Source organism: Cryptotermes secundus, unplaced genomic scaffold, assembly GCF_002891405.2.
Source record: "Cryptotermes secundus unplaced genomic scaffold, Csec_1.0 scaffold110, whole genome shotgun sequence".
Lineage (NCBI taxonomy): Eukaryota > Metazoa > Arthropoda > Insecta > Blattodea > Kalotermitidae > Cryptotermes > Cryptotermes secundus.
The window spans coordinates 107,059-119,315 of NW_019742550.1; the positions used below are offsets into that span (position 1 = coordinate 107,059).

General features: G+C 38.4%; 1 protein-coding gene across 5 annotated transcripts in view; it reads right to left on the reverse strand.

The window, feature by feature from the left end:
• The window catches only part of LOC111873257 (diphthine--ammonia ligase), a 35,802-nt gene that overhangs the window by 22,189 nt on the left and 1,356 nt on the right, over window positions 1-12,257 (reverse strand). For all 5 annotated transcript variants that reach the window (XM_023867812.2, XM_023867813.2, XM_023867811.2 and 2 more), the window contains exons 4-8: window positions 3,659-3,732; window positions 2,968-3,151; window positions 2,716-2,807; window positions 2,453-2,543; window positions 1,143-1,530 (exon numbers count right to left, since the gene is read on the reverse strand). In XM_023867812.2, coding sequence (XP_023723580.1) covers window positions 1,143-1,530; window positions 2,453-2,543; window positions 2,716-2,807; window positions 2,968-3,151; window positions 3,659-3,732 — 829 coding nt within the window. The remainder of the gene's footprint in view (window positions 1-1,142; window positions 1,531-2,452; window positions 2,544-2,715; window positions 2,808-2,967; window positions 3,152-3,658; window positions 3,733-12,257) is intronic.

Sequence of the window (12,257 nt, forward strand, 5' to 3'; positions counted from 1 at the left end):
TTAGTCTCTTTGTATCGATCTTCAAGTGCGTTAGCAAAATGTCAGGGTGTAAAATGAAGCGTGTTGTGTTAAGTATTCAACAGTAACTCGTGTGAGCCGGGCTTCAAAATGTTAAGCAGTGACGAAATCGTAAGTTAAGTGGGGGTGCAGTCAGAAGAGCGGGAAGAAAGTGAGAATGAGGAAGAGGTGGACAGTGCTGCTAGTAAGAAATTATCACATGGTGCTGCTCTTAATCATTTGGAATCCTTACTAGACTATCTTGAGAGTGAAGAGAACAGTTTATTAAGTGACAAGCTAATATTACGTAACGTAGGTTTTGTGCGGATATGTGTAAAAAGGAAAATGCTGCGAAAAAGCAAATGACAATATTAAATTTTTTTAGTGTTAAGTGTGAATATTCATACAAAGTGTTGGATGTTGTTGAACATTGTGACTGAAATAACTAGTTCATACTTCAGTGTAATGTAAAAAAAGTATTAAATAGGCCATGAGATGACATAAAAATGAGGTTGAATAGATTTAAATACAGGTAGGCCTATAGTATTATGAAGGTACAGTATTACAGTACTACTTTTAATAAAATTTGTCTTAACTGGGTTTTCGATTAATCGTGATTTCCATCCCCACCATTATCCCGGATAATCAGGAGTTGAGTGTATTTCAGAACACTGTGCTGAGGAAAATATCTGGACCAAGGAAGAATGAAATGGTAAGAGGTTTGAGAAAGCTGCATAATGAGGGGCTTTATAACTTGTACTCTTCACCAAGTATAATTAGAATGACTAACTAGAGTAGGATCAAATGGGCAGGGCATGTAGCATATAAGGGGGAGAAGATGAATGTATATAGTCCACTAAAAAGACAAAGATGTAGATAACAGAACAAATTAAGGTGAACCTCAGAGAAATAGGATGAGGTGGCGTGGACAGAACTGATCTGGCTCAGAATAGGATCCAGTGACAGGCACATAACATGTGAACACAGTAATGAACATTCAGGATCCATATAATTGGAAAATTCTTGAGTAGCTGAACGACTGGTTGCTTCTCAAGGATTCAGCTCCACTGAGCTAGTTACTTAACTTTTCATATTAGGCATCATATGTACAATTAAGAAAAGGAAAGAAACCCATAGGTACCTACTGTTGAGTTTGCGAAGTGCTTGCCTTGTTGCTAAAACACAATCTTCTCCTTCACCAACCAAACCAGCAATCCAGCACCAACCCAATTCATTACACTTCGATGTTGCAACAACTGGCAGTGGATCATCTTCCCATGTAACTTGGGATGGGAGTCCTGATTCCAGACATGACTCTTCCACTAAATAGGACTGACTTTCAGGTCCATGAGAAGGACTACTTGGGTGAAATGGAAGAGGTGGAGGTTCCTCTACTGAATCTTCATCCATCTCCCCACGATCGACAAGCTTGCCTTCAGTTACATCTTCATTAAGATCACTGATAAGATCAAGCCAAGTTTTGACGGGGATGTTGCATATTCGTTCCAACATGCTGCTTACAGGGTTTACATTCTAACGAACCACAGAAACAAGAAGTATAAATATGTGCACTCAATTACATACACTATATTATAGAAATGGAAACCAAGTGTAAATTGAAAAGTATCTGAAGTTTAAAAGCTTCTCAATTCACAAACAGGGCCACACGAAACAAGACTGCTTAGTTAAATGTTTAATTTGGTGTACCTGTTTCCTTAAGGAAACAGTGCACTGCAGTCATGAAAATTGTTGACCAAACCTCATGACTAAAGGTGGGAGGGGGTCAAGTAAGAAAAGAGAAAACATGCAATTCTGTATGGTTGGTTATGTATCCAAGGTAGTTCAGTTAACTGACCTGGAAAATTGGGATTCAATTACTGGCAGTCAATTCTCTTTGCCACCATGCCAGGCTGATGTTAGGACTCACCCAGTCTCGTATTCAATGCATACCATAGGCAAATATGCCAGAATGTGAGCTAATAACTCATCTTCACCTAATGATAAGGGAATGCAAGGAGCTTAAATTCTGCTCCCCTGTGCATTTTTATGGCATGATGATTAGATGTAAGTAGATTTGCCTTCACTTAAATGTAATAAAATTAACAATGCTGAATGGTGGAACCTACTACCTGTGGTAAACTTGTGACGGTACATCCAAAAAAGCAGATCTATTGATAGATCTGGGTAGTTATAATCTCTAGCAGAAACGCTATGACAATCTGCAGCAAACAATAAGTAGATATCATTATAAAATCTTGGCAGAGAAACCACGAAGATCTGGTACCCATGGATAATAAATAGTTACTTTCAAGCACAAACAGCTTTCAAATTCATAATTGTAATAGAAAATTACTTTCAGCAGATGATCATATTCAGGTTTGTTGAATCCCAGAATTCAATCTAATACAGTCATTAAGCAAAGAGAGAGTGACAAGCAAAAAAATGTGACGGTTACCTCTTTCTCAACAAGTCGAAGGTCCTTGAAGTTCAAATAACCGACAGGAGCCACAGCATCATTAGAATGGATCACAGTCTCATACTCATCACTGAAATTGGATATTTGTACATTTATTACAATTCTTACTTTTTATTTAAAATATGAAATTTATAACACTGTGAGGGTTTTTTATCTATAACTATTTATTAGTAGGAATATTACTATTACTAATATTATTACTTCACCATTATATGTATGGGCTTGGGGAGGACCATACTTACATGACAATAGTCTTGATAAACAATGGACAATCGAGAGTAAATGTTTCATACTCTCCACCTTCGCCACATATATTTAATCCGTATTTTTCTTTCTGTAAAGGAATTTCTTTATGTCAAGGAAACACACCCTCAGGATTCCATCCTGTTAAACCCTCAATACAGATGCCCAATACGAAACAAATCACAGATAAAGAATAGAAAAATACTTGTTTCGAACTGAGCAATTCATAGGTAATGGAATGTATAATTTACCATCTTCAAGATATGTGGTTGAAGATCAGCTATTGTCATCCCAAGATGCTTTGAAGGATCAAGTCCCAATGCTGCAACTTTGATGACAATTGCATCAATATGACAGTCTATCATTTCTTGTAGTAATTCTCCTTGGTCACGACGCCACAAGTAGGCCAATGCCACAAGGCCAAGACGAGCACATCTGAACAGTACCACACAGACAGAAGTATATAAAATAATCTCTGTAATTTGTAATCTCAAAAGTTGTGTAAATTTAATATTCATAACTCATTTAAACAAGTATTATTTCAAACAGGAATCTTACCTCTTTAGAGTGACTAACTGATCTAAAGTGTCTTAAGTGTTTTACATGACTAATACTTAAATCTGTGAAGTAATAATTATTAATTACAACATAAGTCCCTCTAATGAGAGCTAATCATGATAGCATGCTTTTATTTCAAAACATAAGTATTCCTTATATCATAAATTCTCAAACCAGATGGAACAAACTAACAAAATTTCTGAAAGATAAACATTCTATACACATAAACAAATTACTGCTTCTACTATTCACAATATGAAGAACAGGGAATATAAAATTCTCTCTTACTTCCAAGAGATGATCTTAATAATTGAAGTCCAAGAATTACTGTTTACAAAGAAGGAATCAATATAAAATATGTTTCCTTTAATAAAATATACTTACACATTTTCAACCCTGATTCGTTGGTAATCAGATAAAATGGCTCCGACGGCCACAGCATCCACATCGATTTCATCCTGTTTGATTTAGCAAGACCAAATCTTAACTGACATCCTTACAATAAATCAACAAATGCATCTTTCAAGTGGTAAACTCTCAATGCATCATATTTTACATTAAAACAACTTTTCAAACTGAGGACAAAATTGGCCTTAACATTTGCAGAAACCCAAAGGAATTACTATTATGGAGTCAAACTAATTCCTGAGAAAAAGATCTAAGTTATTGACATTGGTACATTAACACAAATATTATGTTTCTGGACATTACCAATCAGCCTGTTTTTATTTAAAACATAGTGTTTCAGAGACTGTATTCAGTGTGGTTGTGTTCAGAATTCAGTCTCCAAAACGTTGTGTTTTAAATAAAAACAGATGATAGATAATGCCCAGAAACATAATATTTGTAATTTCTGAGAGGTTATCTCAGTTGGATTAAAAAGAATACAACAGTTGCATCCAATCTGCTTCGTAACAAAATAGAATTACTTGTTGGCTCACTTACACCAGAACAAATTTAAAAAATAATTTCCACATTCCTCTGTACATTTTCAATTAATGACTGCACAGATAGTAGGCAAATGCAAGTTGATGAGGACGTAAGATCCCAAACCTCACCCCCCCCCCAAAAAAAAACAGTACTTGAACCAAACATGAATATTACTTAGGTTTCAAGAACTTGCATATCTGCATTATTTGCTGTCTCTGGAAAAGAGAGAGCTTAAAACAAGAGTTGCTAAATAAGGCAGATATTTGCAAAACTTGTCAATTATCTAAAATTCCATGTAAGAAGATACAGCATACACACATACTGTAATAATTTTCTTACATTTACACATTATAGGACGTCTATAAAAATATATGTTTTGACACACATCTAAATGAGTAAGCTGGAAATGATAAACCATGGAATTTCAATAACAAGGAAGACTGGGAAGAATCATTTAATTGGAATATGAATTCATTACAGAATCTATTTGTTCAAATGTACCACATACGTATCAAATAAAGTGTTAAATCAGTATCTTATCTGTAGTAATTTGTATAGGATCACATATCATATACTGAATATATCATCAGGCTCACTCGTATCTTTTACATGTTGACAGTCTCAGAATACTGAATATTCATGCAGATAACAATGTTTGAAACTGGGATACCAACAGATAAGTTACCAAACAGGTTAGGCCAAAAGTAATGCATCCGGGTTATATTCACGACAAACCCAAGTTGGGAAGATACTGCCTATGCTGGCTGAGGACTTTTATGACCTTCATAATCTTGGGTAACTGCTGAGATAGTAAACAGAAGAATGTCTGGCCATTTCTTCTGACATTTTTTTAAATTCACCATTCAAAACAACTGAATGGCAATTTTTGCAAGTGAAGAATATTATCTTCTGGAAAGTGATACCATAAAGTCTGATAGAAGTTCAAGGATGTCTGGGAGGAACACACTGCCTCCATCTTCAGGGTTGATGAGTAAACCACGCAAGGTACCAGCAAGAAGCAGGTGGCAAGCGAAGCACTGCTTAGACAGATGCAGTGCATTCCTCTAAAACACCAGTGCACTTGTACTGGACTGTACAACATTACAAACCGGACAACACTCCTCTTCATGGTCACCATTGTGAGAACTTGAAATCCAACAACTTTTGTAGATGATACAGTATCCTGAATCAATAAATCAATCAATCAATGACCAGATAAGAAGAAAAAAATTATAAATATTGTCACGTGTTGGGTATATGTCACGCGATAAATAACTTTAAGCCATATCGAATATAGCGAATTTATTGAACACTCGCTCTCACAATTACACAATTCACAATTACACCACTACTGCCATATGCAGTATCACAATTACGTCTTCTGCTTCCATTCACTCCGGCGAATGCTAGACTGCAACTGACTGGTTACTCTGGTAATTCTCCCGTTATGTAGCTTCTGCACTGAAAACGCATTACGTGATAGCTACCACTGTTGCGTAATGTCGTGTTTAAAGGCGTTGCTGGGGAACGCTGCCAAGAGTTGTTTATTGCTGTGTAGTAACTGTGGTGTCCCCTGTTCCATCACTGTGGGAAGTGCTGTTATGTCACCGCGGGGGAGGGGGTGGTGTTGGCTGGCCTGTTACTGTAGCAGCGGCAGTTGCTCCAATGCTGTTACTTCACCATTGGAGGGGGTGTTTACCGAGCGTTGTGCCGTCCACGTCACAATATGTATGCAAAGTGCAACACACAGCTGAAGCAGACATAGTCTTTATAGGAAAATAAATGGGATTAGGCACCATCCTTTTAAGTTACAGGGTAGAAGATTCTGGCATAAATTAAAATATAATGTTATTAAATGAGGAAACCCATAATATTCAGTACGAGTCTCCTCAGGATAAGGCCTTGCACCTGTGGCCATGTATAATGTAATGGCCCAAGTCCACAAAATCAGAGGCAGACTAAATAGAAGCTGAAACTAAAGAGTCACATTCTAAAAGAAAATATTATAAGTCAATGAAAGGACATGGTCTATCAACCATTAAAAACACAGATGAGACAAAAACAGATATACATATAGACCCATCAAGCATAAAACATTAAAATTCAAGCAAACAAAAAATTTCTAAATACCAAACATGACCAAACAAAATAAAAATAGCATTTAAATGAGGCACCTGTATTTTTTTTTTCCTTGGCACTACAGCCCCAGTGGGCCTAGGCCTACCTCCATGAACTCCGTTCACTTCGGTTTTTCTAGATCTTACACATTTGGTAGGACTCCTTGGGCGAGTGATCAGCTCGTCGCAAGGCCTCTACCTGTAGACAAACACAGAAAAACGCACACAAACATCCAAGCCCTAAGTGGGATTCGAACCCACGATCCCGGCTTCCGAGCAAGAGAAGACAGTACATGCCTTAGACCGCTCGGCTACCGTGACCGGCGGAGGCACCTGTATAGCACCAACATAATAACAGAACTCTCTCATATAATCCAAACTGAATGGAGTTGTAGTTTCCTGACTTCTACTTCAATAATGGGAGTCCAGAGGGAAGAGACGTCCAAGCTGGGCTGACTAATTGCATGAGCTACCAGAAATATGTGGGCTGATTCACTGTATTCCCTGTCGGTGGTGTTAGTTCAATGTACAAGACCTTAGCTTCTTTCAAACATATTCTGTGGCCTCCTTCATATGCATGTTGGCCTAATTTTGATTTTTCGAGCAGACCTTATGTCAGACTGTATTTGTGTTCCCTAATGCATACTTCTAATCACCATACTGCATGGAGAGTTGGAAGGGCTTTGGAGGTGGATTCTGATATGGAAGGTCCATCTTCCTTAAAGAAACTCTCCAAGAACTTTGGATTGCTACCTTCTTCCCCCTGCAGAACTCCATATAGCAAGCACAGTCCTTCCTCAAGGCATCATTAAGTCTGGAACTGTGAATAAAGTTGACATCATCTTGTCACTGCACCCTGTAGACACTAAATACCTCATTCAATTGCTTGTCTGTAATGCTTGGTGGAGATGGGCTATGTGAAATGTTGGCCACTTTATCTTTCTTCTCATGTTCCTCTAAATGACATAGTTCCTGAGAATGGGATTGTCTTGCTGTTAGCTGAAACCCCAAGCTCTAGTTGACTGTCCATTTCAACACTTGGCAGTGACATCTTCTACAGGAACATCAAATCTTTCCGAATACCTACTGAATTCTGGGCACAAACTCTATCAAACACCGGATTCTCTGACCTCCTTCCAGGCCTCACTAATGATCTTAATGGCCAAAAATTTTAAATAGCTTCCAAATTCCTTAAGGGTTGGACCTCCTTCATGCCCTGTCACTCTGATTGTCTTAGCAAACATGAAGCCAAAATAGTAGACCTTAAATAATTCAATTCACATCCTGATCCATTGGTTGCAGTAAAGATGTGGTGTTTCATGGCAGAAAAACAACCCTGTTGTAAGGGCTGATGTCAGCAATGAATGGAGGTGGCCAGGGTCATTGCCTAAAATGAGCCAAATCTGATTATGCACCCAGACAATAAGAGTGTTTTCCATTTCAGCATTAAGTCAATATTTTTGCATCACTGCAGATAACAAACAAACAAGCTTGCTTTACTATCTCAAGAGTCCTTAATATATCAAGAGAGTAACCACAGCTGATGCCCATAAATTAAAATTCAGGTAGATATCACAAGTTTGCATTCTATGATCACTAAGATATATTATTTAAGCCTTCATTTCCAACGTCATAGGCTTCCTAGAATGTTTTTTTGGTAGCACCATCACTATTTACGGAATGTTTCCTCTTATCAGCAGCCATGATTTAATAGGGTACAAACAACAAAATTCTAGTGTGAATCTTTTGTAAAGCAAGGACTGTCTGTACCATTACCCATAATTTAATTGCTGTGTATTCTTTATTCATCTTACCATTACTATATAGTCTCAATACTAACAGTGACATTAAATAACCTAAAAAATCTTAAAAATCTGGCTGCAAGCCCTGTAGTAATAGGATATTTAAAATTACCATATTCTCTGACAATAAAGATTAATGGACAGCATATCTGAGAGCAGTTAACATTACCTAACAAACTGTATTCAACATGCCAATATGGCAACACAACATTCTGCATTTGGCTTCTGAGAATAAACATAGTGGAAACCCATTATCCCAAATCAGATATAAAACAAAGAAAATCACCTTTTCCTCTGACAATCCATAATCTAAGACTTAACACTCTTCATTAGTTTTATGAATCTCATAAACTTTCATTCCTATCCCTGCACAGTCGTTCAAAATTCTGTAATTAATCTCCTGTTTTTATAACCATCACTCGTTTCATACCATAATCAGTTTCAGACATACAATTATTGAAAGGCATAATACTTTAACGTATTTCTCATTAATGTAAGGAGCCAAAATATGTCTTTCTTCTCAGAATGATTTAAAACATTTGCAGTAGTTGTATGCAATGAAGTCTTCTCAGTCAACCAGCCAGGTGAAAACGGAATCAGTATGCATTTCGAAGACCATCTCTGTCTCCATCATCAAGTGTTCATGATACCAGATATAACTGCACACTGAATTTACATCTACAGAGCTGTCACAGCACACAATGCTGAGGTAAAAGTGGGTGGAGCCAGGAAGTCAGTGGCATCCAGTCCCAATGTGGACTTCTGTGGCTAACTGCCCAAGAAGGCTTCAATGTTTGGAATTCCCTGGCAACAACTTAGAGTGTGTCAACTAGTCTCTGATTAAAATTTATTAAATAGTTATTTAACTCTAGGAAGTAGAGTCCATCTTAAGAAGCTAAGGGTCACTAAGCTACTCAAAGTACTCCCTGCCTTTTATGAATTCCAAAGGTTCATTACTGTATTCACAAAAACCTGCCACTGGTCATTACCCTGAGCCAAAGAATGCAATCCACATCTTCCTATCCTGCTTAATCAATATTCATTTTAACTCACACATCCTATGACTTCAGCTTTTCTGACAAAACTCTATAAACACTTCTCATCCCCACTATGCAAGCTACATACCCATCCACCTAGTCTTCATTGATTTGATCACATTAAAAATACTATGTGGAGAGTAAAAATTATGAATCTCCTCATTATGCAGTACTTTCCATTGTCCTGTTACTTCCTCTCTCTTGGGTTAAAATATTCTCCTAAGTACTATGTCCTCAGAATTTATAGAATTCATTATGCATATCCTTAAACAAAACATGCCAAGGAACTTATCAATCCGCCTTCAGAACCCATAATGCTCTTAATCAAAATCCATCAAACTACCAAAAAAATCTAAATATGTTATATTTTTAATTTATAAATATAAGTCAGCATGTGAATGTTTGTGGATATACATGAAGTCATTTTCAACAGTCATCGCTACATCATTCAACAGACTAATCTACACCCCCAAAAAAGTTATACCATAAATATGTAAAGAACCACAATTCATTTAATCAGTATCATAATGTTAAAATACAAATTTTTGGCTTATTTTCTTCCTTAACACTTCGCAGACCTGCGATTTAAATATTTAAATCACTCTGGGGACCAGCATTTTTATACCTACTACCCTAACTCGTGCACTGTTCACTTTAAAAATTAATATAAAAATCTCCTAATTAATTTTATGAACTAAAATTTTTGGAGAACACTTATCATTGCTCATAGAAGTGCTTGAGAGTGTGATATTTCTGGAAACATTCCCCTTTGTGAAGTGGCATTACACAGTTGCAAATGTAGAGTCACAGTCCATTTTTTGTGAACTGCTCAAACATGGCACTGTCTAGAAGGATGCTTCCCCTTGGAATGTTCACTCTTCACTATTTTCAGGAGGGTATGTTTCCACATATCACCACCCCCCCCTACCGAGAGTCACCCAGGGGTGTCCACATGAGGCCTGCGTGGGGTTGGAGTTGATGGTCTAGGTCACACTAAGTCTGTCTGACTCTGGTTCTGCCGCCACCATCTGGTCTGTAGCCCAAGCCTTTACCACATTCATCAGAAATGCTCTGTATTTCAATTTTGAATCAGGGTTTAGATTTTTGTAAACCAAAAATGAATTGAAAATGGTACAATTTATAAGCCACAAGGCAACTTTCACTTTTATTATCTGTGGCCACAATTCTTTGTTGACTCCTGTCACTTCCACTGTCTGAGTCATTAATCACTACTCCTCCACAAGGCATGTCAGATAGCTCATCAGAAAACAAGTCAGAGAGATCGCTTTGCCGCTTTTGTCCTTGAAACACATTCCCCTCTACTAACTTCCTGCCTGGTACATAAACAGCTGGAAGGGGCAAAGTTTAATTTCTTTTGGAGTAGGGACCTTACTTAGCCAGCCAGGTCAAGTTACTGAATACCTAGCATACATTCTGAAGATTTATTACGCAGTATTCATTGCAGCTGTGTGGCACCAGAGCAAGGTATAGTGTGTTACAACCTAACGTGTCCTAAAATCATGATATCATGCGACCGGTCCGCCATGTTTAAAAGCGAAAAGCATGATATCATGCGTCCGGTCCATAAAGTGTCAAGATAAAAAGTAGGCTTATGGTATCACTATGCCATCTTCATGTTCCCACTTTCAACTTCCATGCCAGTTGAATGAATGTCATGTCCATGGAGGTGACGCCACCATCATACCTTTCATATTCATACAACCAGTAATAATAATATGGCAGTTGAATGAGCTTATGGTGTTACAGCCAACATTAAAGCCACTTAATTCAAGTTCCTAAGATCATGTACAGTAATACAATTTCAGAATATAGGTAACTTTTGTGATGATAATTTTTTGTTGAAAATAAAATAACAACATGGTAAGTGGAAAGTATTCTTTAGCTTTTGGTTTGATGGAGGTAACTAACAAACTACTGGAGTTCATATGTAAAATTTAATACGTCATATGCAATCAACATTAAATGAAATATTATTTGTTAGACAACAATTACCAAAAAGAAACTGATGGTCAGAAACTTCAAAGTAATTTCTGGCCAACTGTATATTTCTTTGGAACTGTGGGAACCTCCCACATTCTAACATGCAGCTTTGCCAGTCTAGCAGACAACATACTAACTCCAGCTACCAGCCACACAGATTCAGCACACCTCATCACTGAGCTCCGCCAGCATATAACCCGCCTCCAACCAGTTGCAGTAGCACGCTATGACTCCCCAGCTACTTTTGTACACAGTGACCTTGAAAAGTGCACCCACGTCTTCCTTTGGCAGGACTCAACACACTGAGCTTTGGAGCCCGCATACAGCGGCCCTTACCAGGTCCTGTCACGGAGAGAGAGGACGTTGCAACTCCTCGTGTGCGGGAGGCATGTCACTGTGTCAGCTGACAGGGTCAAGCCAGCCTACATCCTAAAAGAGACCGACAGCGGGAACAGCATCAACCCACCAGCCGCAAGCAACCCTGACCATTGGACCACCTGCCATGCCACCACAGTCCCCTACAACCCTACAAGAACTACACACTCCAGGTGCCACATCCATTTCCCCGCTTGCCTAACATATGAGCATCAATTTCCGTGAGGGGGGAGTGATGTGGGAACCTCTAACATTCCAACATACAGCTTCACCAGTCTAGCAGACAACATAAAACTCCTACCTCATAAGAAACCGAAACTATATTTACACAGCACTCGCTGTCTAGCCCTCTGGAGATCAACACAAGCACTAGCCAATCAGTGCTCATAATCACAGCTGCATCACTAGCTCCACCCAGCGGTAATGGCATAAAAATGCAGGGCTCAAAACTGGCAACCATCAGTCTTCTACAGTCCACCGACCACAGCTATCATAGCTATGCTGACATCATGAAGCAGTCGCTGCTGTAACTCTCCAGTAACAGCACCGAGACAGTGGACTCTGCCAGTGTATGCACCACAGGCTGCTGATTCTACCGGCGCATGCATCACTGCACACTAGCTAGTCCAACTCACTGCCGCAGCTGGAGAAGGACATCGGGCCACTACAAGGAAGACTCAACTGTGCAACCGGCCCTCTTCAGGGCCAGAAAATTTTCACC